This window comes from Hippichthys cyanospilos, chromosome 3 (genome assembly GCF_059441005.1).
Source record: "Hippichthys cyanospilos isolate Australia breed blue-spotted pipefish chromosome 3, RoL_Hcya_1.0, whole genome shotgun sequence".
NCBI classification, from domain to species: domain Eukaryota; kingdom Metazoa; phylum Chordata; class Actinopteri; order Syngnathiformes; family Syngnathidae; genus Hippichthys; species Hippichthys cyanospilos.
The window spans coordinates 27508272-27535391 of record NC_142371.1 but is presented as its reverse complement, the minus strand read 5'-3'; the positions used below and the strand labels follow the sequence as shown (position 1 = coordinate 27535391).

The following is a 27120-nucleotide window of genomic DNA, read 5'->3' as shown; positions in this document are numbered from 1 at the left end:
ATAATATTCTTATTTATAGTCAACGCGTCAAGTGTGTGTGGAGGGGCGCGAAGTTTTCTCTTTCCTAGGGGGCTTGTCAAAATATATTTGAGAAGCACTATTTTAAAGGCCCATATCATGACTTTTTAAAATTTCCACAGTTAAACTTGCACATAAAATGATGAAATCTTATCTTTGGCATATTGGATATTCAATTTCTTTTTAAATATGAGGTTTATTAGTGGCTGGATTTCTAACGGTGAAGTTCGCTTGTTTACTGACCGCCCCCCGATGACCTTCTAAAGCTGACCGGTGCCAGGAAAAAAAAACAAACTATGTAGTGATTCGTAAATGAGAGTCAGAGGCAGAGTGAATGAATGAACTAAAAACAGATGCTTTACTGACATGGAAATGAACAGGTGTTGCCAACAAAGCAAAAGACATGTCAAGAGAGCACACAAACTAACAAGCGTTCCTTCTATCAAAACATTTAAAGTGTGCTGTGTGCTCCCAAACACACATTTACACACACTACATGCTGAAACCTTTAACTAATGAATAAAACATTGCTGTTTACTTGGCCGAGCCAGATTTCCTCCTCAATCCTGGAGAGAAACTGAAAGTAAAAATGTGAATGTCACCTTGGGTAAGGAAGGGTTTACTGGTGTGGTATATTTAAACCATTATAGCAGCTTGCGTGCACCCCACCATGGTCTTTTGTTAGGAAAAATGTGTATTTGCTTTTTCTACATCAAAGACATTATCGCAGGTCACTTGAAGGATACAAGGAGAGAACTAGAATAGCATCCGTTGAATGACAACTAATTTTGATGTAAAAACTGTTCTGTCAGGCAGCATCAGTATTTGCATCCTCGATGGAACGGCATGCACTCGCAAATCCGTACGTGCAGATGAAGCATTTCTTGTAATGATCAGTCATGCGGACAAAATACAGGTGTGATAAAAAAAAAAAAAATACAACTGTCTGTGTTTAAGTCTTTTTCTCACAAAATATTGTAATTCCATACAAGGCTCTAATTCCAGGGAAAATCCACCTGAGATCCATATAAAGAATATATTGGAGCTCCTTTGTGTTCATGCTCTGGACAATTGAATGCACACAGCTGCCCCACAGTTCGAGTACTGACATGATGAAACATGCTGTTTACAGCAGCAACACTTTGACGACCCAAGGCGCAGTTACGCTCCAAATTTTGTCAGCGGCCATGCAACAAAAAGAATAGTAATAATATGTGAGGTAAAATAACCAAACGGCAAATACATAACATTCAGGAATAGAGAAGGGAAGCAAAAGATTCCTAGAACCTTTTTTTTTTTTTTTGCCTGATGATTCCGCTTTTTGATTTCTCTTATGTAAAAAAAAGGGTAATGTCACATGCTAGAACTGTTGTTTTGATTAGAACTTTTTTTACCATGGTGTCAAGGCAGGAGCACTTTGACAGTAATGTGATATCAAGGCTTATTGCAAAATATATTTCCTCATTCAATAATACAGTATATTATATAATGATAGCATATATACAGTAACCATCAAATGTTTGGAAACATCCACTAATTCACTAAATATAAATGGAATTGGAAAAAAAATATATCAATCACAGCAGAATATTTTAGATGTTTTGTTTTGTTTTGTTTTTTTTCCAAAAAAAGATAACAGCATTGCACATTCGAGGATTTTCTCTCAGCTGTATGATGTGGATGATGCGTTATGAATTGGAATTACTTTCAATACATTTTCAAGAGTTAATACCTTGGACTTCTTGACCTCTTAATGCATAAAATATCAAATTGTTTTTGTAATTCAAATACTTGAAAAATATTAAATACAAAAAAGATGCAGAAAAACAAAACAATAAAAGTTGAAGGCAAGGTAAAGACCGCCTTGTATGTTCTATGCAGGGAGCAGTTTGTGAGATTTTCTGACTGATGGTGGGCTGAGTCATACCTAAAAGACACATCTTAAAAATTGCAGAGAAAGGGACGACAAAGACTAAAAAAAAATGGGGCGAGAACGAAAGAAGCAGTCTTTAGTGTGGGAATTTAGTTAAAGTTTCACAGCAACCACAATGAGTTGCAAAACAAAACAAAACAAAAAAAATATATAACAACAGCAATAACATTTTCAGGGATTTTAATCAACATAACAAACCCAACACATTTATTTAAAGGTTTGATCAATTCAATAAATCCTTTGCAAATTGTTCAGACAACTGCAATGTACAGTAAACTGATTTTAAATGTTTTTAACTTAAATTTGACATTTATATCTTGGATTTAAAAAATAGCCATTTGTAGCTTGTGCATATCTTGCTTAAATGCCAGGTTTAAGTAGTAAGGATTGTAAATATAGTTTTTAAACCACCAAAAAAACCTCCATTTAAAATGAAGATATTTTTCAAATCTTCTATTTTTTAAAACGACAAATTAATCCATTTTACTGCCCACATTTTCAACCTTTTGACGATAATGACAGCCATTCCAGAGAATCAAAAAGGACACAGAATGGATGAATTGTTATCAATTCCCATCTCTATTCAGGAACAAGATTCACATTCAGGATGGTGGGAAAACACAGTGACTTATGAAAAGATTGTTTATATCAAGTTTCACTCTTACAGATTACTGCATTAACTTTCCTATAAAGATCATTCATGTAAAGCTTGAACGGAGTGAAATGTCACCGCATCACAGAGCTGCTTCCTTGACCCGAGTTTGAAGCTGAAGCTCAGCAGATAAAACTAACCTCTTCTCTATTTATCTCCGTTTTGCGGTTTTCAAACCAAACACCAGCAACTCCCGGCATCCACGTGAAATGAACATGAGGAAATCTGGCCTTCACATTTTCTAAATTCATTTGAGTAGTAAATAGTGCACGTTCGAAGGGTAGGGAGATAATTGGCGTCGTTTCGAGGCTGAAGCTCATCTCGAAGTTGGGCCTAGCTTGGGTTGTGACTCTAATTTGACCCCGAGTTGGTGTTCTCCGCCGGCTCCGCGTTGGACTCCTTGCTGGCTTCGGGAGCCTCGGGAGTGGCAATGCCCACTGAGGCGTCGCGTGCGTGCTGATTAGATACGCACAACTCTTGCCATTTCTTTCGGTTGGCGTCGATGCCTTCTACCATTGGCTGCAGTTTCCTGTTTAGCTTCAGCAGGGACTGGGAAGGAAAGGAAAATAACTTACACTATTGTGTAAAAACAACATCAATGAGAATTCGCAAAGTGTTCGGTGCGGGAAATACTTGATAGAGAGGTTTACAGATGCCATCTATCCACTCCACCTGTAAGGCAGGTAACTCATCTTTGCGATTTCGATCAAATATGGCCTACAAAGAGACAGTAAAACTATTATAATCGTCTTCTAAAACATTTGGTGCGCCTGTGGCTTAACTAGCCAGCACTAGTGTACAGTATGCATATTTTCCTACAATATTGATGCCAGTTCCATTAGCCTGTCTATAGCTATTTACATTAAGCTAGCTTTATAAGTCATGTGTTTTGTTTCAAAATGTTCATATCGCTCGAAGCTCAGGCGCTACAAAACACAAATTTTAGCGAGTGTCGTTACCGCTGGGGTGAGCTTCAACTCCGACCTCTCTCGGTCTCCTTGCTCAAAGAATTCACTCGTCACCAGCTCAGCAACCTGAATGGGCACATTTGACTTTAGTTTGACATGACATAGGCTCACAATCATACAATCTCTGTGGCGCATGTTATTTTGCTTAGACCGAAGTAGCTGTAGTGACCGAATAAACTAATACCAGGTCGATAATATTAATTTATGAAATCCTGAATTATTAAATCCTCTTTAAATCCTGGGCTATTTAGTTGCATGTAAGTTTCCAAATCCTTTCATGTCCCTCATAAATAATGAAACTGTATTGTATTTCATCTTATGTATCTTATTCAGGGCATGCGCATATTCCACAAGCTTGGTATTTATGGGTCAGAGCCGCTTTTCATAATAATCTCTGCATAAAAATCCAGCAGGATGAAATATGGAAATGATCATAAACAAGCAAAATTCCCCCAAAATATAAGGGCGCCAACCTGTTTGGATATCTCCCACGGCCGCGTGACCGCGCCCAAATCACAGGCGGTCATCAACATGGATCTGTCAGAGGCCATCAAGAACCTCACTTAGTTAGTCACAATTATTGGTTTCTATACCGTACGTTTTTCCATTTCGTACAAATTACCTGAGGACTTCTCTGTGTTTTTCTTCCGTCCAACTGAATTCTTCAGCTAGCACGCTCTCAAAGAATTTGCTCCTGCGCCTTTGCAAGCAAAGACAGTCAAGGACGCAAGAGAAAAAGAAAAACAACCTCTATTCAATAAAGCAAGGTTTTTCATTAAAACATGTTTTGCGGTGGGAGAATAGACCATTCTTCGTTTGCTACGAATGCAGAGAAAAGATGACTTACTCAAAATGCAACGTGAGGTCTGTGGAGAGAATGGCCTGCTTCAACAGTTGCATCATGTTGCTATATTCTTTTGAGCAAAGGTTGGCAAAGATATTGTGACCCTGGAACATTAATAATAAATAAATCCCCATACAGTATTGCAGGCAAGGATGAGCAATAATGCCTGAAATGCTCCCTTAAAGCAAATGCATTGGCAAACTCATCGCTCACTGTCTAATCAAATCGCCATTAGCAATGTTAATTAGCAACACACAGTGACATTTTCTGCGCTCTGTTAAAGTAAATCAATAGATAACACTGCTCTCAATATCAATCTAATGTGAACTGGACAGAACAGTCTCAAGAATCTTTTGGCGCTCGCTGCCACAGAACACCAATGTCGAATCTCCGCTGTTTCTAAGAACAAAAAATCTCAAAAGTCAATTTCAGCTTCCAATGTTAACCTTGACCAAAATACATTACAAATAGAGAAATCACTTTATGTCCTATTAGGAAGTGGTTCTCAATCACTGTGCTACGGTACATTAGTGTGCTGTGACGTACCAAAGGATCTATTCATTACAAATAAAATATTTTCGTTCAACTATCTATGCCAGCAACATATAGATCAGATCGTTTGAAACATGGCCTATCGTTGAAAATAAATGTTCAGTGAACCATGAATTGAACCCATGTTCAATGTTCATGTTCCGCTGTAATCTAGTCATTTTGGTGTCAAATACTGCTCCAAACAGAACTCGGTAAAACAAAAATCTCAAAGTAAAACAATCAAAAAATATTTTACGTTTCACTATCGAGAAGCTACAAGACTTCCGCAGAGGATGAATTAGACGTCCCTCAAATTAAGCTAGCCCTCGCTAGCTCCTCCATGCTCAACCCTCACACCTTGATGCGAGTTTTCAAGCAATTGTGACGCCCGTTCATATGAGGAGCTCCGAACTATTCATGTTGAGATGAAGAGACATGAGATGGGGCCAAAGTGATGGAGCTGGACAGTGATGCTGCCCTCTAGTGGGTGAACGTGGAATTGCATTTAGCATGTACTTAATATGCTCATCAACAGGGTTGCGGGCCAGACAATACAAATTATTATGACAGCGAGCCAGATAACATTTGACCACGGGCCGGACTTTCCGATCTAAAGCTTGTTATTGGAACATAACATGAAACAACATTTATGAGTCTAAAATGGAGGATGATAAAAGATTATAGGATCATTTACATTGTCAAATTTGAGTCCAACAAATAAAATACATTTATGTTGTACATATGGCATGGCATATTTCAGTTTCCAATCTATTGCTTTAAACAGGTTGTCGTTTTTGTATAATTATATAATTAATCCTGTTGGGGGTTGCAGGCCTCACCTCACTTTGCAGGATCATGACTGCATGATTGAAGTGATGATGTTCCAGGGTCGCTGACGTCCCATAGAGCAACGCCAAAGCAGAACCTGTCCTGCAGATTTCAGTAGGAACATCAAAACCTCAAATAAATAATTGAAAAAGCATCATTGTACGGAGCCTTACTTGGCTTGAAAGGCATTGTTGGTGCCTCGATGGTCCAGATCGTGGCACAGACAGCCAACCATCAGCGCCAAAATCTCGGCCTCCGATAAAACGTCCTGAAAGCTAGCCGACTATAAAATAAATACCGTTTGTAATTCTGACAAATATGGAGAAAGTGGTATTTACTCCGTTGTGTGACTTGCTTCAACTGTGGAAAAGAGAACACTGATGGCAGTAAAACATGAGACGGGGTTACGAGGGCAAGGTTAGACGAAGCTAGGTGCTGGAAGGGTGCACTAAAACTTAAAATATGGCAGTTTAGCTTGAGCACTTTATCACCCAGGAGTGAATGGCGCACACAGCTTCACACACTAATTGATATAGACAACACAAATAAATCCGAGTGGATTTACAGCCATGTTGTGTGGGACTTACTGTGATCATAACAAACATGCACTGAGACACGTTAAAGGCATGCCGCCAGTTGTGGTAGGCCACAGTTCGGTAGTTCTTCCTGACAGTGAGGAGCCAGCGGCACAATACCTTCAAAAAAAAGTCAAATCGTTTTACAATGAAAGCATATACAGTATATATATATATATATATATATATATATATATATATATATATATATATATATATATATATATATATATATATATATATATATATATATATAATATTGGGAGAAGATGTTTTTTAAAACTACATTACTCACCTCATAATATATATAATATTGGGAGAAGATGTTTTTTAAAACTACATTACTCACCTCATAGTCTATTTTAAAAGTTTGGACCACACCAAGTTCCAGAAACATCCGGAGAGAAGCGGTGATCATGGCATCATTGTCCAAAGAGAAGTCGTTGAAATGGAACTCGTCAATACCGAGCTCGCAGCTCAGGGGGATCTTTGCCGCCTTAAAGAGGGATGGTTGGGACAGAGCTGTCAGTCACATGGCTCCAGTCAAGGAGGAAGTAAAACCATCACAACTGAGATGGATTTTACTACATAGTCAACCAGATTGTTACGTTTCTATTTGCGCCAGATGGGATTACCTTCAGTCTGTCAACTTCTGCTTTTGAGCACGTAGCATGATACGATAACATCTGGAAAAACATGTGCACATTATGTAAAGGTTTTTTTTTTGTTTGATTGGGGGAGGTGGGTTTGTTCAAATAAACTTGATTTGAATTCAGCATGAAACATCAGGTCATTGTCAAAAAAAAAAACGATTTTGGTTTTTAGTCAGTGTTTGCCAAATCAAAGGGAATGATCTAGAGAATACAGCAAAAAAAATAGGAAACTGGCACATTCATTTATTATTAATTATTGAACATAGCTGAAATATTTAAACGGTAAAGAATCAAGCACTACAAGCGAAATAAGACTGAGGATACAATTTGCCTATTTTGTTTCAGTTACCAATATTATAGAGGTGTCAAAATCAGATTCATTGGGATTAAATGATTACAGATGCAGTTGTTTGTTGTTTTAAACTCTTAACTTTGTGCTACCTTTGTCCTGATTAGATCTACTTTTCTTCATCGTGCTTTTTGTGCCTGATTGTTGTTGAGGGTTGGAAAACAAACATCAATCACACTCTTAACCGGACACCGATTGGCTGTCATTTTGTTGGCATAACATGATAGGCTCCTGTTGTGGGTGGGAGGGCAATTTCAGGAACTTAAGGAAGACGTGAAAATGGAAGAGCATGTGAGAGTTCTTTGTCCCATGAATAGTGAATTTAACTTTAAAAAATTCCCCAGCAGCTTTTTTGAAAGAGGTAGACTGATATAAATTCCTTGTGAGAAGGAGCTTGCTTAACACGAAGCAGCACAAACTTAGCCTACCACATAAATGTGAAGCATCCAGATGTGACTGCAGCCACAGCTAATGATAGCAACAAATAAAGCAAAATTAAATTATTAAAATTTTTTAAAAAAGGGTTTTATCCAGAAAGTTTTATGTGAGATTAAAGAGAGATGAATTAGATCAATTAATTGTTTTCAATCTCTTGACAGCATTAAATTTTAATATTTCATATTTAGCAATATTACACAGTATTAATTATATTTACATTATATTAATACATAAAATAAAATACGGGTTGACTCCCATTTTAAATAGCATAAAGCCTGAATGGGATGACTTTAGTTATCTGTACTCACATCCAGTGCCACAGACTGCTTAGCCCACGTCTTCTTCACTTGGTTGTACATCATAGTGTTGTTGATTCCAAGCCCACAGAAAATCACAAATGCCTGCACAGAAGCCAGATAGCAAAGGAGATTTTATTTTTTCACACCTTATGTGTTCAATCTCGCAAAAAAAAAAAAAAAACTAGCTGAATGATTGAAAACCTCAAACAGTCTCTGATCTGCATCGTTGAAGGTCTTCCTGTCAAGCCGATTCAGAATTTGTGCAACCCCTGCGGAGGACCAAGCACACATGAAAGAAAGCGTTTAACAATTTAGCAGGCGCAGCAATGCCGATCAATAGAATCGATCCTGGGAAGTATTCATAGGGACCAATCAAAACTGGCCCATGAGCCAATGAAAAACAGCGGCATTTAGAACACCCACGAGGTGAGCAAACTCGGAACTGACAACAGATTCCCCCATACACCAAACTAGGAAATACACGGTAATAATAATCAGCGGTAGTACAAAAAGTAGAATAAGGATCGTATTGGTTGTCAGCGTTTGAAAAAAACAGTAATATGGCAAACCTACCAATTATCTGATGCGTTCGATTCCAGATAGGCACACACAGCACTGATCGGATGTGAAATCCCGAGGCCTGGTCTGCCTAGAAATGCAGATACTTAGTGAAATCCTTAGATTACTTAGTTCAATAACATACAAATTAAATGTATTTGTCACTGGATAAAGCGATTTCTGGAGGAATTGCATGCAGATGCTGAAAGCTTAATGAAAAATTATGGCAGCATGTGGAATGATGTGGAATGCTATGGACTCATGTATTATAATTTTGAAATTATGAGAAAATATATTGAACAGTGTGGAATCGTTTGAAGAGATATTTGACAATATTATGAAAAATCTTTTTTTTTTGCTTTATTTAGAAATTTGGGGGAAACTATTTTCATGGGGTTGACCTAAACTAATAATTTATTTAAACAAAACGATTTCAATGTTAAAATTTAAAACTAAATTGAAAATTGCACTGTGGTATCATTGTGAAAATTTCTAATGAGAAAAGTCATAGCCCAGGAAACGTGAATTTTCACAATATCTTCCAGTTGGAATGGTTTGAAGACAATAATAATAAAAAAAAAGAATAAAATCAGTGTACAAAATGTGTATAAAAGCTTGGCGCTAAACTAACCTCGGCGTCAAAGCGCGGGTCCTGGCACACGTCGCTGATGTTTACGGGGATTCCCGTGGAGGCCACCAGCTCAGCGATGCTATTATTGATCAGCCAATCAGAGCAGGACAGTTTCTCTATGCTGATGCTGCATATGGATTAAAGCGCCATCAAAACAATCTGTGAGCGTTAGGACACCACAGCTGGCATGCTGCCTATGGATGACCAAAAGTGTTGCAAATGTTAAATAAATGTATTCCTCAATATATTTGTTTTGCCTTTCCTCATCGTGCGTGTGAGGTCACCTGATGTCGTGATGCATATTGCTCAAGGGGGACATCAGCTCAAACGTCTTGGAGAACTTCACAACCTTATAGGACACATCACGGTACATTTTTAATTGCTCCTCAAGGGAAGCAAAGTTGAAAGCGCTTCTTTTAAAAGCCTCACTGGTGACTCGATGTCCTCAAGAAGAAGTACAGAGCAACGTTCACACCGCAGGAGGGTCAGCGCTCGCTGCATGATCTTCCTCACGATCTTCTCCAAATCGGTCTGCTCCTCAAACAGATCGTTGACCACCTCCAGTAAAGCCTGAGGCAACAGAAGATAACCCAGAACTGTAAATAAAGATGCCATACGCCATCTGCCCTCGAACTGCTGAGGTACAACACTGGCCGTATAATGTACATCAAATGTATGCATATTACCAATTATGGATATGTTGCTTTGTGTAAAGGTGGTCTGTTGTTAGCGGTTTGTGCTCCGGTTTTAACAGGGTTTCTGCAGGTATCAACAAATCATGGCCCGGACGTTACTATTTGCTTTTCAAGTTAAGAGCAAATTAATTGGAACATGAAACAACTAATTGCTAAATTGTGTTACGATGACAACTTTGCAAAACATTGTAGGTCTTCATATTGTTAAGTTGTATCTGGATATGCATTGTCAAAACTAAGGAGTGACACCATTTTCAGGCGGACGAGCCAGACATGAAAGAAATTATCTTATTAGAGATGGGGGGGGGGGTCAACCAAGTCGGATGAAAGGGCTTTAAAACTAGGCTGACTGAAAATTTCCGACTTTAAGTTCCGGCAGAACCACGTTTGCGCCATGCGGTCTTGCAGTGACAGCTGCCCCAAATAAATAAATATTAAACCAGAATATCACAAGTTTGGGATCATTTCCAGTTAAAAAAAAAAGTGCAATAATTAATATTACTTTATTTTTGTCAAAGTGGACTTGGCATACCACAGCGGTACTTTTGACTGTCAAGAGGAAACACCCGTATGCAAAGACTGTCTTGACATACTTGCTGGCATATGTTGTCTTGGTGCACCACAAGAAAGGAAGAACTATGCTCGCCCAAAATAAGCAGAATAAGACTAGCATGAAGTTTTTGACTTCATTGTAACTAATTTGCAGCTCCACTCTCAAGGTTACTGAGGTTGTTGAAGCGGCATCTGTAAGTGACACTAGTACATATTGTTATATGTAGCTGTTAAAAATAATATTGTTTGTTGAACTTAAATTGTAATTGCTAGCATGTTATTGCTAATCAACTTAAAAAAAAAAAAAGAGACATCAACAATTGCTGAAAGAAATTACAAATAAGATAAACCAGAAAGGGAATGGACCATATTGCTGATTAACAGAAAGAAACCTGAAATCATGGCGGAACTGAGAGGTGAGGGCAACATGGTCCATTCCCTTTCCAGTTTGTCTTCATTGTAATTTATTTTCTTAAATGTAAATTTGTTTGAAGTTTTACTCATTTGTTTTCACGAATGTAAATTTGCTTCAAGTTTTAGTCATTTGTTTTCTGAAACCTAAGTGTTGTTCAGCTTTTGTTCATTTGTTTTTTAAAATCTAAGTTTGATTCATGCAATGTAAAAGCGTTTCACAGTTTGTTATTTTGTTTTGCACTTCCCAGCAACCATAGGACTTGGCGGAAACATTATTTCACGGGGTGTATGTTATTGAAAAACCTTTGAGACCCACTGAATCGTAGCCTCACTCACCCTGCTCCTTTCATACTCCTTGCGAGATTCAGAAAACAACTTGGCATTGGAGATAGATATTCCACAGAAGGGTAGATACATCTGCAGCACCTGATTGCAAAAACAAACAAAAAAAATCATCTTCAAACAGAAGATTGCGGGCTGCTCAATTGGAGAGCTGCTGTTATTGTTAATAAAAGTAATTCACATCAAGGGGGTTGAAGCTCGGCACATCAAATAAAGTAAAATGAGAAGAAAGGGTGAAACAACTGCATCCTGCCACCTGGTGGACAATTTCATAAACACTAGAGGCAGGTGAACTGGGGTTGCACTTTAATTGAGTGCAAATCATTTGCAAGACTTCTCCACTGTTTCGCTGTATTCCCAACTCCTTCATCAAGCTCTATTTATCACGTCGTCGGCAATATATGGAGAATGTAAGTGCTTGAACGCACTCAGAAGAAAAACTACATTCTGCTTGGCGAGCCACTCAAGTATTTGCGCTCTAACAGCTTCACTGCTAGATGCGTTTAATGTTGCATACTTCCATCACCTGTCATTTTTTTTTTTTCAGTATGGCCCACTGACTGCCGGCGATGGAATTTTGAGTGAAGAAGAGAGCCTCCTCACCTTCTCATCATCCTCAGTGAAAGGCGTTCCCGTTGGATTCTTGTTGATTGCTTGTACCACGCCAATGACTTCTCCATCACTGTTGCAGATGGCCATGCAGAGAATGGACTGAGTCTTGTAGCCTGTTAACTTGTCGATCTCGTCGCTGAAGCGGTGGTCCTGGAAGGCGCATAAAGTACAGCGAGTAAGCCCGTGCCATGTCCAGATATCTATTAGTTTAGCAGCCTTGAGAGCACTTATGAAGATCACCACTGACATTGTGACATTACACACCGGTCTCAGCCATTGAGAATGACACAAATTGTGGTAATTACTTTGGTTATGTCACAATAAAAGCACTAAGTGTGGACCTCAAAGTAAATGACAGGGGGGAAAAAAAACGCGAATAGACTCCACAGAGATGAACCTTACATAACTTCAATGTGATTATGATTAAAAAAAGAACAAAAAAACTTTGCGTTTTCTCAGTAGATTTAAGTGAAAAATGGAAGTGCATATAAGAAACTCAATTGAACAAAACAGGTTTCATGTATACAGAATAAATAATAAAACATATATACCGTATATATATTACATTATAAATAAATAAATAAGTACAACACTTGACTTAAAGCCAGTAAATAATAAATGGTGCAGGCTGACTCATACAAAAGGCTTTTTTTTACTCACATACTTGTTAAAATCTGTTATGGGTTAGGGTTTTGGTTATGCTATTACGATAGAAATTCTTCTGCCTTGTAGGTGGACGTCCAATACGCAGTCAAATTTAGGTTTTAAAAATGTAGTTTATCAAAACATTAAAAAGTCTTGCATTTATTACCTTCTTTCTTTATTTATTCCTTATTGCATACTGCATTGCATTGGGCGATAAATCAAATTCATTTGTCATTTTTAAACTTGAAGACTTTAAAATTGGCGACATGGTGAACTTGAGATTTTGCAGGAGTGGCAGAATGCTGGATGGGTGCTTTGTTTTAAAAGGGATAGTCCACTTGTGAAGTAATTTTAGTAGTAAACGGTACTGTATATTTGGTCTGATTTTCAACCGACAGCAAGTGAAAAAAGGTGTTTGTTTTTTTTTAAGTTTTAATTGTACATGAAAAATAATCATCAAATTAATTATAGACTTTTTGCTAAGTGGACCAAGCAATGAACAAGCTATAATAGCACATTTTTTGCACGAACTATGACTTTTAACATTACGGTAAAACTAATTTAAAATTAGTATTCATTATTTTTGTCTCAATATTTTCTGCAGGATTTTTTTTTTTTTTTAAGGAACCAAATCTTTAAATGTGTCTTTGATGGGGTTGTTTCTCTGGTTAAAGTCGTAATTGTTTATAATGATTGAAGAGATTTGAAGACCAACATTCATATTAAAAGGACACAAACACTAAATAAATGAATAAAAGTGAAAAGAGCACAAAAGCAAATATCAACATGTCAACATCCTTCATATGGCATCTTTTTCTTGCGCTGACGGGGATTTCTATGTTGTGATTTTCTGACTTGCCTTGTCACCCAATGACCCAAAAAGGCAACTGCCTTAACAGTGTATCAAATGTTGGTACTCTCCTTGCCACAAATAATTGACTGGCACTGTCCCACCTTGGTACACAAAGCAAAAGCCTCAGTGCATCATTATTGGTGACTTTAAATCTCCGTAAATTGGATTTCTTAAATGTAATTTAATTTGCTACCTCTTGGACTTCTAACTATGACTGTTACTTCTTTTTTTTTTTTTTGCATTATATATACGGTAATATCCTAGGTACAAAGTGGGAGCACGTTGTGCTTAAGTGGGAGCACAAACAGATGTACTATATGGACTAAGAAGGACCTGCATAGATAAAATGATTTGCCACTGTATTACCCACAAGACAAACTGTATTATTCCCATTCAACTGTATTAAGGCATCCATATAGATATTAAATAAAATAGGAGATAATATTTTTCCTTGTCTTACTCCATTACTAATTAAGAAAGGAGCAGGCTCTACATTATTCTATTGACATTTTTTATCTGAAAACCAAGACTCTAAAAGTCTTACTGAAAATCTAGGAACACCTCTACATAGCAATTTTAAGACGGTTTTCATGATTAATACCATCCAAAGCCTTAGTTGCCTTTTTAAGCATAAAAATACAGATTAATTATGATTTTGCACCAAGTCATAGAGTTACTGAACTAACACTTTATGGCAAAAAACATAGTCATAGCGACCCAACCATATTGCTAGGTTTCCCGAAAATTGCCCACTTTTTAATGTTTAACTGAAAGAGAGATTGCAACTAATGTGTATTAGAAATTCTCAGCATAATAATAAGACCATATGTAAGGTATAAGATAACTATATGGTGAATCAGTCTTTTTCAAATAGTGGGGCGGGCCAACCCAGGAGCGGGCGCAAGGCAATGCCAGGGGGAGTGCAAGTGACGTCAGGATGAAGGTTTTGTTTTGCCAAAAGTAAGAATCGGCATCCTTTTTTCCAGGCACTTAGATGCACTTTTTTTTTCTTTTTCAGACTAACCTGTAACCTGTATAAACACTGTACAAAAGTAGTGAACGGTAGTTGAAAATGGATTTATATATATGTTTTTATTTTGTAAATGTTAAAAAGGATTTTTATCAATAATCTTATTCATAGTCGGTGTGGCGATTGGGGGTGCATGAAATGTTCCCTCTTCCCTAAGGGGGACTTTGCAAAATAGAATTCAGTAGAATTGTGGTAAATCATCGAATCCATCGAATAAATGAATACTAGGATAAAATTTTACTTTGGACTGAAGTATATTACAAAAGCATTTCTCACATGTAGAATTTATTGACCAATTGTTTATTTTGAATTGTTCAGTGACAAAAAAATCAACTAAACAATTTGATCATATTATACAAGATCGATTGATGTTGTACTCTTTTACTCTGACACATCATTTTACATCATCATTTTTTCAAATCAAACATCTTTTTTTTTAATTAAACGCAAAGCTTAATCAAACAAATTTCATGAAGGATGACAGAAACTAAAATTACTGTTGAGTGGCTGGAATTTGAGGATTTCAATCATTTGAATTTTAAACAATGGCTCTAAAGCAGGGGTGTCAAACTTACTTTTATTGTGGGCCACATTGAGTATTGATTGTGAAGTCAAATAAATTTTAAGAGTGTGTGTCACACAATTACCTCATTTTGAAATCAGAGGCCAGTAAAATCTGTTCAAAAGAGAGATTGGGAACAAAAAAAACGCTTGTTTTAATTTCCTCAGAAATTTTTAAAAGTTGAAAACAACTTGCAAATTTGGTATTTCAACCAGAAACTTTCACGGGCCACATACAATGATGAGGCGGGCCAGATCAGGCCCCCAGGCCTTGAGTTTGATACCAACAAAATAAAACAAAAGACACTTTAGAGTAGTTGTGCCTAATAAAGAAATGGTTTTAAGGTAAATTGTAATTTTCATGTAAATTGTATACTTTATAATGAGCTTCTACGGTGACAAATGAAACTGGACATGATGACCAAGGCTGGAGTGAGTACGGAGCAAAGTGAAATGGAGTGAAGCGGTAAAAAGTGTGTAGTCACCCATACACACCTGGCTGCCCACACACCTGTGTCTAAATACTGATTGCTTCCTCGGCAGCCTATATCGTCACCCAGTGACCACCTAAACAACCAGACAAACTGAAAATAAACAAAACTAAAATAAATAAACTAAACTATAAAGACAACATTTGGCCCAGTCCAAACAGAATATAATTTACACTTGGATTCACTTTATTCTGTATAATTTACTCATCTCCAATTGTACATTTTAGAATTAAATTTTACTGTTTAGACTGGCAACAAATAGAGTCTTTTTAAAGGAAAAAGTATTTACAAAAATCACTCTGTATTGTTACTCTAATATTCAGGTGGCCCATGCAATTCTAGGCGGAAAAAACTTAATTGAAGCTCAATCGCAAGTGACCATCGAATCCGAATGGGTTCAAATCACGGATTACAGCGTCGTGCAAAAACAATTGTAAAAACAATTGCTGAAGAAGAACGAAATCTGTTTTTTTTAAACATTGTTCACTTTGCTTGACAACCATGTCAATTTGCAGCGAGCAACTTCACTGATCGAGCGAGTGATCATGATGCAGAACTTTACAAAGCTATTGTTTGCAGGTCGTATTTCATCATTGCACTCGAGACATTTACCTCGTAAGCATTGGGGATGTTGACGGTCTCTCCGTGCTCCGCCACGTAGCCAATGATGCCCTTCCCCCAAGGCACCTGCACCTCGCTGGAGTTGAGGGTGCAGGAGGAGGGTCTGACCGTGGTGCCCGAGTGCACGTCAAACACTTTGGACACCAGCGTCCTCTTGTGCGGGGGTCCCTCCACCAGGAAGAGGGAGCACCTGTCGGCGTCCACAAGGATGCAGGCGTTGATCAGGATCTTGTAGCTCAGGTTGGTCAGATCCAAGTCGTTGGAGATGTCCTTGACCAGTTCCAGGAAGAACTCCCGCTCGTTGGTCTCCCTGAGGCGACACTTGTGGTCGGTGGCGGCGGACGCGTACTGTGGCACGCTGACTCTGGACTCCAGCAGGGCGCTGAGGATGTGCGCCGTGGTGGGAGGCAGCGAGCTGGCTTTACGCAGGAGCGCGCGTCGCCGCATGCTGGACTGAGGGTCCTGCTGGCTCAAGCTGGCGTGCTCGTCGTACGTCCTGTGCGCCGTGGTGGCTTTGGAGCGGGCGAAGTTGCGTCGGAGCTCCATGTGAGACGACCGGCGCCGGAGAGCGTCCGGGTTGGCCGGCCACGGGGAGGGCTCCCTGGCCGGGGCGCTTCCGCGCCTCTCGTCCGGCGCGACCGCTTTGGGGGCCTGGTGCTCCCTCAGCCACCTGCTGATGTGCTCGCACTTGGCCTTTCGGACCAGATACTCCTCGAAGAGTTCCGGGTGGCCGTCTAAAAACGCCTCGACGTCAGAGTAGGCCGAAGTCATCGCGGCGGGGTGGACGCTAGTGAGGAGCAAACGGCGCGCTCCAGCGCTGGATCATGAGTGAAGCTGCACTCTGGGCTGAGGCTCTGATGTCCTCCGAACATGAATCCATTCATTACCCATGTGAGCGCCATCTTCCAAACATCCCGGAGTGGGAGGGGAGCGCAGAGCAGCTACAGGTGGAGTGGACTTTGATGCCGCAGGCACGCAACACCCAATATGCGCCTAAGAAACGATTTCAAGTTACTTATCTGGGTGCTGGCAAGGATCTAAAACAGCTTGACTAATTCAATTTCTTCACATATTACTTAATTGGGAGGCGTCAATCATCCTCTAATGCTTACTACCGCTACCTGCAGAACAGGAGTGGTACCCTTTCAACGTTAGTAGTTAGCTGGGATGCATGGATAGATGGATGGACGGGACAGATCCATCCATAGAGGAAGATACTGTAGCAAAGAGACAGATAAATTGCTACACAAATTCAAAGTATCCATCTTCTATAGCAGGGGTGTCAAACTCATTCTTATCGAGGGCCATGTTGCGGTTACAGTTTCTGTCAGAGGGCCGGGATGACTGTGATAAAATACATTTTGGGTGTATTTGTCACACTTCCAATTAGTTTTGAAATCAGAGAGACCATTTCAAATTGACTTACGAATGTGATATTTTGACCGGAAACTTGAATTGGAATGGGCGTTTCGCGGGTCGCGTGAAACGATGTGGCGGGCCGAATCTGGCCTTCAGGAAGTAGGCGGGGGACACCCTGGACTGGTTGCAAGCCAATTGCAGGGCACGCAGGACCGAGCAACCATTCCCGCACCAATCACCCCTAATGACAATTTAGAGTGTCCAATACACCTACCGTTCATGTTTTTGGAATGCGGGAGAAATCCGGAGCGCTGAGAAAACCTATGCAGGCACGGGAAGAACTTGCAAATTCCATACAGGAAGGCCGGAGCGAGCTGGAGCTGAACTCGGGTTCGTAAACTGTGAGGCAGACGTGCTAACCACTCCGTCTCTATGCGGCTAAACTCAAAGTAAAGAATATATTTTTTATGTATTATGTATACTGAATCATCCATCCATCCATTTATCCATTTTTTCTTTGTTTCCTCCTTCATTCCCTCCGCCCCCTTCCTTTCATTTCCAATCTTCCCTCCATTTATCCATCGTTTATCCTTCTTTCCCTTCCTTCATCATTCCTTGCTTGCCATTCCTCTCCTTTTTTTCTCCCATCCATTTCTATGGCATATGTTTAGGGTTAATAGTAATTGAGGATTAATGCTATCCCTGCTTAGCCAGTCAATCACAGGGCACAAAAAGAAAACCAAACAAGTTGACATTATCACAGTAACTGAGTGGAAACTGATTCCATGCCACAAATGTGTATAATATAAATTATTGCATCTTTTTAAATCATTTTTCATGGTCCTGAAAGACTTCAGTGAAATAGCCAGGGGGGGCGTACCCAAGTGTAAATAACTGCATTCTACGAAAATGCCAGGAGGAGGCACTCTTCTTCTGTAGGATTGTTTATTTTTCCTGCCTTAAAATTGCACTTTTAAATCAGTAATCCAGGTGAAGTAAAAACATGTTCTCATCCAATTAATGGATGAAATCAAACATAATCTTCATGTTGCTAGCCCCTGCTCCGCCGTATAATGTTAGGTGATGCAAATATGTTGCAATCAGTCCCTTGTGTTCATATTAAACATTACCATTGTTACACATCAAAAACACTGCGGGCTCCTCTCCACATTTCTTGTCGGATCCACTGTACTCATCTTTTGATCTCGGGTTGCATAATGTTGGAGATGACTGTTTGATAGTACTGCGCATGCCTGACATAAACTGAACACATTGGTAGCTAATGACATGTACTGTAAGTATGTAGGTAGGTATGTAAAAAGGGTGCTGTATATGGGGAAAATTAAGTGCCAGTACTCCCCTTCTTCAACTGTTGCCAGGGAAATTAGACTCTAGTTGACAGAAAATTATTAAGTTAACTAATTAAACATTCTGTTAGCAGCTAATCGATAAAATCGAACGACTATTGAGACAGAAGTTACAAGAAAATATTTCTTTAAAAAAAATACTTGACACTGACTCTACCAAAAAGTTACCTGTCAAGGCCATTGCAATGTTTTGTCAAAATTAAATACTGGTAATTTTTCTTTTTTTTTTTTTTTTTGCACGGTTTCTGCAGTCGTTAGGCTTCCTCCCGCAATCCAAAAACACGTTTCTTAGATGAATTGAAGACCCTAAAATCGTCCATTAGAGTATGTCTGGTTGTTTTTGTTTCCAAATTCAACTGGGATAAGCTCCAGCAACCCTAATGAGGACGGAAGAAAAGCGGTACAGAAAATGGATAAATGGATGGCTGTCATAAAAGAATCCGTAACGCAACATTGTCCTCCGCTATGGATTACATAACAAATCTTAGCAGGCAACTAAAGCTGTTTTGATCCTTAGAAAACATTTCTAGTCAAATCTAGATGAATCCCTGTGTGCTCGTGCAACAACCTTTAAGCTCGAGCCGCTTCTTATGCTTTTCCTCAATATTTATAAAGCTGTCAATTTGATTCAGCACAGTGGCAGGAATTGGGGGAACAGCTTTTTCCACTGGACCAAATCTATGTAATTGGTTACTGGCCTGCTGGACATTTGTATTTTACTGAGACTCTCAAACATCCCATGGGAATCCCAATTAAAAAACAGAATACAGCAAATTCTTGCATTAGATTGTTGTTGAGAGTCAAAGAGAAACCAACACTTATCCATGAATACTTTGTGCATTTTACAATGTCCAGCACAAACAGAGTGCAATTTATCTTTGAATTATTTAACTGTATGGTCGCTATTGATTGGCAATTGTAGCTTATTTCAACATTGTATGGTATGCCTGATAATATGAGCAGCTCACAATTGACTTGTGGCCAGTATGGGGGTGGACCCTACCCTTCGCCCGAAGCCAGTTGGGATAGGCTCCAGCTCACCCATGACTTGAAATGAAGCACAAATTGGGCAATCTGGATAGAAAATTGGTGGCTGGAATGCAGTGTCAAAATAGCTGTAGGATCAGCGTCACTTAAAATACAAATTCAAACCCTAAACTACAAAAATTCAGCACATGGACAAAGAATTTTGCACTGTTTTACGTGCAAAAAGAAGTGACAGTTTTGACAGGACAACTCTTGACTGCTTTATCATAACATCACACCTGCTCACTATGCCATGAACATCCAACAGTTCCTGCCTGAGAACTTTGCCATGCCAGTCCTGGAACTTTTCTGACACCGCATGTTTCCTGACATGACAGCTACCTAATTATGAGTATTGATTTTTTTTTTTTTCCAGCTGCTAATAGTCTCAATTGTCACCCAGGTCCCGAGAGTAGTTCTGAACTGTAGCTGTCTATATTATGTTGCACGGCAATGGAGATGGAGAAATATGACTCCATGCAATGAAAACCAGCCTCTTCCAAGGTGGGTGTCTACTTTCAGTCGGTGTCTAACACTGGTAGCTTTACCATTGATTCATCTCATAATTTGATTTAGGAAATCTGTGACAATGTGTTAGCATTATCCTCCCAGTAGTTTGGTTCATTTAAACCAATTGAATCCACACCCTTCTGTCTTTAGGTCCTGCTGCCGTACTGTTAGGAAACACTATCCTTCAACTGGAGAAGGTGGATTGACTGACCTGTGAAGGTAAACTACAGTAACATTTGTGTTATTGTCATTTCTATTTGTCTTAAAAGGCTGGGTTGATGTGTATGAAATAGGTCATCTGCGCAACCTGTGGCTCTGAAATGAAGGAAGCTGATATATAACCCATATGTAAATATTTTATTGACGTTCAATATTTACTCATGTTAAAATTTGGTGTGTCAGTTTAATAAATTAATTACAAAGAATTCCATGCTACTATGCATGTCTTTGGGATTGTGGGAGTAAATCAGAGTACCCAGAGAAAACAAAAGCGGGCGCGGGAGAACATGCAAACCCCACACAGCAAGGCCAAACGTTAGAACTGTGAGGCCGACATGCTAACCACCGCGCTGCCCTAATAATTTTTTTTAATCTACAGCACTATATGACTGAAGAAAATCACAATTAAAAATAAAAATAAGTATAAAATACCTTGGCCAACAAAAGAGTTCATATACTGTACAGGAATAAACTCAACATTTTGAAATTGTCCAGTAATTTGGGGATATGAATCTAATAAATATTTTTTTTTGTTTTGTACATGGAGAAAAAAAGCTTAATTGAATTTGAGTCCAATCTTAAGCCACAGAAAATGAGTTAAGGGAACATATGAATTCAAATAGATATGAAGCAACATCTATACTTCCCAACGGTTTGTGCCCCTTTATAACTGAAATATAAATGAATCCTTTCATGGTGGCAAAATCTGCTCCTCTGTTTAATCATCTCATCAGAGTTTTTGCAGCCAGATGGGAATCCTCCACAGTAAACAAGATCAGTTGAGCATACGGCCACTAGCTTCCGAATGTTCACAAATGAGTCGAAACTAACGACTGCTGATTCTTCTTTCACGGGCAAACTTTGAGTCACTCTGACATCAGCGATGTCATAAAAAGTGATGCGCCCTTCCATGATCACCTGTGAGTAATCCTGTTGACATCATTATTAGCTATACAATAAACAAGACAGCAAATATGTTTTTTTTCTTAGCATTCCAAAACGCACTGATGTAAGCAACAGTGTGAGTATGGCTACTCATATGATTCTTTGTCCGATTTGAGTCCAACCTGATCACGCCTGACCAAATGATTTTCAAACAGGGAGGAAGCAGCAAAGTCTGCCTTTCCAAGAAAACAGCCCTATGCCTCCCAAATCTCCCGCGTTGAGATGTTCCGATGCTTCTGGTCGTCAGGAGATCATGGAGTCAGGGCCCAGTCGTTCCCGTTTTATCAGCCCCATCGTCCCAACGGCACCGAGGGTTGCTGTACCCGGCAAAACCAAAGGTACGAGGGTTGGCGGTTGGCGTTGGGAGACTTGGGTAATGTGCTATTGTTTCCGCGTTCAGGTGGCCCGCACAGTCATGAGATTTTGGAGACGCCCACAGGAGCAAAGACGGCCAAGTGGATGGACGACATTCGCTATGTGGAAGTAAATGAAGTTTGACGTTCAAAATTGACATCACTATTCTATTTCCACCCGTTTGACTTTTTCTATTCATTCTTTTTTCCAGTTACATAAACCTGGGAAGGGACGATATACCTTGTACCCTACTCCAACAAGGGCAATTGTGCCCAATCCCAAAATCCCTGAGAAGGAGTTAACGCCCCCTGAACAGACGAGTAACCTTTCGAAGATTATGGATGGCATGCGATGGATCACCACTTATCAGATGCATTATAGAGGTAAATGCTATTTAATAATCCTTGTAAAATTGTAAAATAGACATTCAATGCAGCAAATACAGTATATGTTGACAAAATGGAGTTCATTAAAATAATGGTTGGTCAATGCTGTAACCCTAACTATGACTATTCACATTTGTCAAACGTTTAGCATACAATACATGTGATGTGTTTTCACAAAAATATCGATATATTCAAATTCTACACTTAACTCCCTTTAAAATGATATATAATACATTGTGGTATGGCGTTAGTGACTCAAAACCTTCGGGAAATGTTAAATGACCGCTGGGGAGTACATTTGAATGTGAGATTTGAACACTTTAAAATCTGAAGAAGTTTAACATCTCAACTGATGAAATTGGGCAAAAATGGACTTGTGCCTCAACCCTAAAACAATTACGCTTTCAATTGATTCCTGAGGCAAAGTTTGCATTTTTTAATGTTGCTATGTGTGTGGATTTAATGTCAAATTTTCAAATTTTCACAATGTTAAAATTGATTAGAGATTTTTGTGATAGTTAAAACATGGTTTGCAATTTAGTGTGGCCTAGTGATGACAGGTATATAAACAGGTATAAAATTGATTATTAGAGTACAAAATTACTCAAAAGGCATTTCAAATCGTTTACATCTAACGGGGTCATGACACAACTTGAACAACATGAAATTAAAAAGTGAAAATAGACTCATTAAAGAAAGACACCCCAGGCCTGACAATGAATCACATTTAGATTATTCGGCCATGTCCGGATGAGACATTCTCAGGAACTTGACGACAATTTTATGAGAATTGGGCCTGGAAGATGAAAGCCTGAATGAAAAAATTTTGAAATGTGGAATGATTTTGAATGGTGTGCAATGATTCTGAAAAATATGGACTGATTATTAAATGCTATAGATTCATGTGAAATGCTATTGCATGTAATAAATGTTTTTGTATGGTTCATTGGAAAAAAATGTGAAGTTTCAGCATGTTGAAAATCATTTACAAGTTTTTATATTTAGAATTTGAAAGAGAAAACATTTATTTGTTGTTTTTTTTTTGGGGGGGTGGACTCAGATTGAAAGATATTAAATTTTTAGTGAATCTAAATTTGTAAGTGCCAGCTTATCTCTTTCATTGCAATGTTACAGACTTCCTCAAAACATTTAAGCAGAGATGGGAAATCCAGTTCCGGAAAGTATAAACCCTGCCACAGTTTGGCTGTAGCCACACGTGCCTCTAATCAATTTGCAGTCAAATGAGCTAGTTAACTTACCTGTTAAGCAAAGCACATACAGCTGAAGCCAAACTGTGGCAGTGTTTTAATTACTGGAAAGGATTTTACCATCTCCGCTTTTAAGCACATACCAATAAATGCTGCTACTTGTAAAATCTGCTCAAAAACTGAAGCAATTTTTGAAAGGTGATGACGCATGCCTCTACCTGGTAGATTAAAAAACAATTTTCCTTTCGCCTTCTTCTCTGCTCTATTAGGATATCTCTGCTTCATTTTCCTCACAATGCGGCAACCGCTTTGTTTTGCTTATTGCTCTCTTCCTGAATCACAAAGTAGAAAGATAAAACGGTTCGTTGAATAAACAGGCAGAGGAAAACTCAACACAATAATGGTGGATTAAGCATTTGAAGTGTTATAAGCATGTGAGTTAAGACTACAATAAAAAAAAAATATGTAGAAGGAAACTAATTAGTTTTTATGCAAAATTTGGGAGTCTTAAAAAAATCTTAGGACCCTAGGAAGAGGGCCACTCAAAACAGCCATCATAGACTTAAGTCTTTGGTCTCTTAAACATGCGAATTAAAATGAATAAATAAAAAATGGAAGATAATCCTCATTAATCCATTTTTATGAAAGATTGGTGCCCTCTGGAAATCTTGGGGCCCCAGCAAGGGACGATAGACTAAGCATTTAATGCGATGTTAGCATGTGAATCAAAACTAAAACGCTTAATCAGTTTTTCTGAAACATGGGAACCATCTTAGAAATATTTCGATCCCAGGAAAAGGAGCAGCCAAAACAATCATGAGAGTCTATGCACTTGAAGTGTTAAGTGCATGACCTAAAACAAACAAAAAAAAAGACCCTTTTTTTCAACTGGAAGACAGCTCTTCATTAATACAGTTTATCAAACATTGGTGCCCTATGGAAATCTCAATAACCCACAAGGAGGAGCTCAAAACAGTCATAATAGACTAAGCATTTACTGTGTTTTAAGCATGTAAATAATGACAAACACAGTCTTAACACATTTTTCAATGGAAGATGTGTGAAGTAAAACAAAACAAATTTTAATTTTGGAAAAACTCTTGTTAAGCCGTTTTTACAAAACATTTGAGGACCTTAGTAATTTTAAAACTTTAGGAAAAGGGTCACAAAAAACAATTATGTGGTGTTGTCAAGTGCACAAATTAAAAAAGTAATTTCTATATGTGGCTTAAGAAATGACTCATGATTTAATGTTTGAGACAACTATAATTTATTTGGAAACATTGGGGCCGACTGGAAATCTCGTGGACCCAGGAAGACCAACGCCCAAAACCATCATGATATATTAATATTTGATGCGTTGTTCACATGTCAATTAAAACAAAACAACAATTTCCTAAGTTTAAGAAAATCTTTAATTTAATATCAGTTTTTATGAAACTGGAAATCTTGGGGCCCCTCATGATAAGTCTGCCCCTGGTGATACTCCAACTACGATGTTTTACCATGAGTCCACTACGGTACTCTTTTGATGAACCACGTTGTTTATCTTGCTTTTCATTAAGGGGTGCAGCCAGCTTGTGAAATTGATGACTACAGGGAAAAAACGAATGAATCCACTGGGAGGACTTCACATTCTGCACCGCTGGGAACAGAGGTGAGAGAATACGCAATTAATTCAACACAACAGCATTCCACTTTTCCTAATGAGGAGTTTCTTCTCCAGAGAGATCGAACTGTTTACGTGCTGGTTCCCTGGAAACTGAGACAAGGAGGGAGAAGAAGACAGGGGAGAAAAATCAAGAGCACTTTCGCTGACTTTTCACCAGCCACAAACCAAGGCGCTACTTTAGCAAGGAGCCAACGGAGCTCTCAGACATGTCAATGCAAAAAATCAACGGGCCCACAAAACATTGTGTCGCATCCGTCATCCACTATGAGTGGCGGACCAGAAGCCATCAAGTCCAACCAAACGGAGAAGAAGGACGCAAAAGTACATTTTGCTAAAAGCCTCACGAAGCCTCCGGCGTCGTCGACAAGCAAACTAAACGGCCACAGCAAACCGCCGCGTCTTGGCGTTTTGCCGGGCATCGCGCCCGTGGGAAAGGCTGCTGGCATGAGGGAAGGTGGAGGTGATACCCTCGCTGACCTGCAAAGAGCTTACACAAAGTCACTAGCCCATCACAAATTCCACAGCTCCGCCATTGCTCCTGTGGACATGAGGGATTTTATGTTGAAAGGCAAGAAACACAACTTCTTCGGCGTCAACGCAAATATCATCCATGGATAATTTGCTTTTTCAGCAGCCTGTTATGGTGACTTGTAATCAAAATATACAGAAGTTGAATTTTCACTTGAAATATGTAACTAGAAAAATCATCTCTCGAATGCTAAAGTAAAAGGCGAACATTCAGACAGGACCGGTGCTTTCAAACAGATGCTCTGTGAAAAGGTGCTTTGTGACCCAAAATCCTTGAGGCCTGACCTTCAGCTTTGCATCATGTAAGATTCTTTTCGTTTTTCATTCGTTTATGATTTCAGTACAATGACTTTGATATTGGACATTAAAAAAACATGTGGACCAACGGTTGCCACTCTTCACTTTTAGGGCTTCGACTCTTTACTGCTCCTTCTCTGACAGGAACTTGACGATAGACTGAATCACATTGGTTCATATCTTTTAATGCATCGCTTTCATGGGACTTTTATGCACATTTTCTTTTATTGGCAGTAATGAAACAGTACTGAGACTGATAATCCACCGCTATAAATTTTAGGTTGCTTTGCCTTTTCTATACATTCTTTTACCTTATAATGCAAGTCATGTAGGAGTCGATAAATTCAGCCACGTGGATAGACTGATGCGTTTATTTTCAACAAAATAGTCAAGATTAGAAAGAATAGAATAGAATAGAATAGAATAGAATAGAATAGAATAGAGTGCCTTTTTACACACTGTACATCAGGTATACAATGAAACTGGGAGCTCTGATTGATGCATATTAAATATGAACAATAAATAGAATAGAGATAATAGATTTCATAGGAGCGCAAATATGATATTGTCAGTGTGTTCTCTTTGCGCTTTTGTTCAGACCGTTATTATCTCTGGGGGGAAAAGTTGTCCCTGAGATTGATTGTCTGACTTTTATGAGCACTGTAGCGCCGACCCGAGGGCAACAGTTTGACTTTATGACTACACTTTCAGTTAATCGATATCTCCATAGGTTGAATTGACCGCTCACGTCCGCTTTAGTATGTGCCATCATCAAAAGTAACTAATTTGACGAAGGAATATTACATTCTCAAAGTACATACATCTAAATTCTAATAAATAATCGTACTTAAGATCTTCCCATCAGTGATTAGCGCATTAACATTTTCTAAATTGTAAATAGACATTTTGGTTTAACTAAAAATAACGAACTGGTAAATGAGCGTCTATTTGTGGGTATCTTGACAGCAAAGTTGCGATTTGGACGCTTGTTCAATAGAGGGCAGTATAACTTCATAGTAGTCCCACTTTTGTCCGTTTTTTTTTCTAAGTCTTCTCACGTTATATTGAGTTCTTCGTATTAGTTAAAACGTTCTTACGTAATCAATATCGACATAGTGACACTCATGATTTACACTAGGCCAACGAATGGACAGTT

General features: G+C 38.8%; 2 protein-coding genes across 9 annotated transcripts; one reads left to right on the top strand and one right to left on the bottom strand.

The window, feature by feature from the left end:
• Nucleotides 1–353: 353 nt before the first annotated feature.
• On the bottom strand, nucleotides 354–17140 carry LOC148426639 (dual 3',5'-cyclic-AMP and -GMP phosphodiesterase 11A-like). Its single transcript, XM_088411071.1, has 20 exons — nucleotides 16085–17140; nucleotides 11884–12042; nucleotides 11275–11364; nucleotides 9707–9847; nucleotides 9562–9626; nucleotides 9278–9404; nucleotides 8662–8737; nucleotides 8290–8357; nucleotides 8098–8190; nucleotides 6985–7035; nucleotides 6699–6845; nucleotides 6362–6469; nucleotides 5948–6057; nucleotides 5786–5876; nucleotides 4419–4519; nucleotides 4194–4271; nucleotides 4045–4108; nucleotides 3563–3637; nucleotides 3237–3320; nucleotides 354–3152 (listed from the first exon to the last, which is right to left on the bottom strand). The coding sequence occupies exons 1-20, from the start codon at nucleotides 16862–16864 to the stop codon at nucleotides 2955–2957; spliced, it is 2706 nt and encodes a 901-aa protein (XP_088267197.1). The 5' UTR covers nucleotides 16865–17140; the 3' UTR covers nucleotides 354–2954.
• LOC148426638 (uncharacterized) lies at nucleotides 16236–26000 on the top strand. 8 transcript variants are annotated; one of them, XM_088411072.1, is made up of 9 exons: nucleotides 16240–17040; nucleotides 20249–20349; nucleotides 20506–20574; nucleotides 21565–21595; nucleotides 21675–21857; nucleotides 21920–22002; nucleotides 22085–22256; nucleotides 25033–25124; nucleotides 25194–26000. In XM_088411072.1, exons 5-9 carry the CDS (start codon nucleotides 21716–21718, stop codon nucleotides 25755–25757), a joined length of 1053 nt encoding a protein of 350 aa, XP_088267198.1. In that variant the 5' UTR covers nucleotides 16240–17040; nucleotides 20249–20349; nucleotides 20506–20574; nucleotides 21565–21595; nucleotides 21675–21715; the 3' UTR covers nucleotides 25758–26000. The 8 variants fall into 8 exon arrangements, with proteins under 8 accessions (XP_088267205.1, XP_088267199.1, XP_088267203.1 ...); XM_088411074.1 differs by having other exon boundaries at nucleotides 16240–17901; XM_088411079.1 differs by lacking the exon at nucleotides 21565–21595 and having other exon boundaries at nucleotides 16236–17040; nucleotides 21767–21857.
• Nucleotides 26001–27120: the final 1120 nt, after the last annotated feature.

Coding starts and splice junctions, on each gene's coding strand:
- LOC148426638 (XM_088411077.1), top strand. CDS start 21,716: ATGCCTCCCAAATCTCCCGCGTTGAGATGTTCCGATGCTTCTGGTCGT. Junction 22,003..22,084: donor ACGACATTCGCTATGTGGAA/GTAAATGAAGTT, acceptor TCTTTTTTCCAG/TTACATAAACCTGGGAAGGG. Junction 22,257..25,032: donor TTATCAGATGCATTATAGAG/GTAAATGCTATT, acceptor CTTTTCATTAAG/GGGTGCAGCCAGCTTGTGAA.
- LOC148426639 (XM_088411071.1), bottom strand. CDS start 16,864: ATGACTTCGGCCTACTCTGACGTCGAGGCGTTTTTAGACGGCCACCCG. Junction 9,848..11,274: donor AGGAGTATGAAAGGAGCAGG/GTGAGTGAGGCT, acceptor CTGTTGCCTCAG/GCTTTACTGGAGGTGGTCAA. Junction 9,405..9,561: donor AATATGCATCACGACATCAG/GTGACCTCACAC, acceptor ATCCATATGCAG/CATCAGCATAGAGAAACTGT.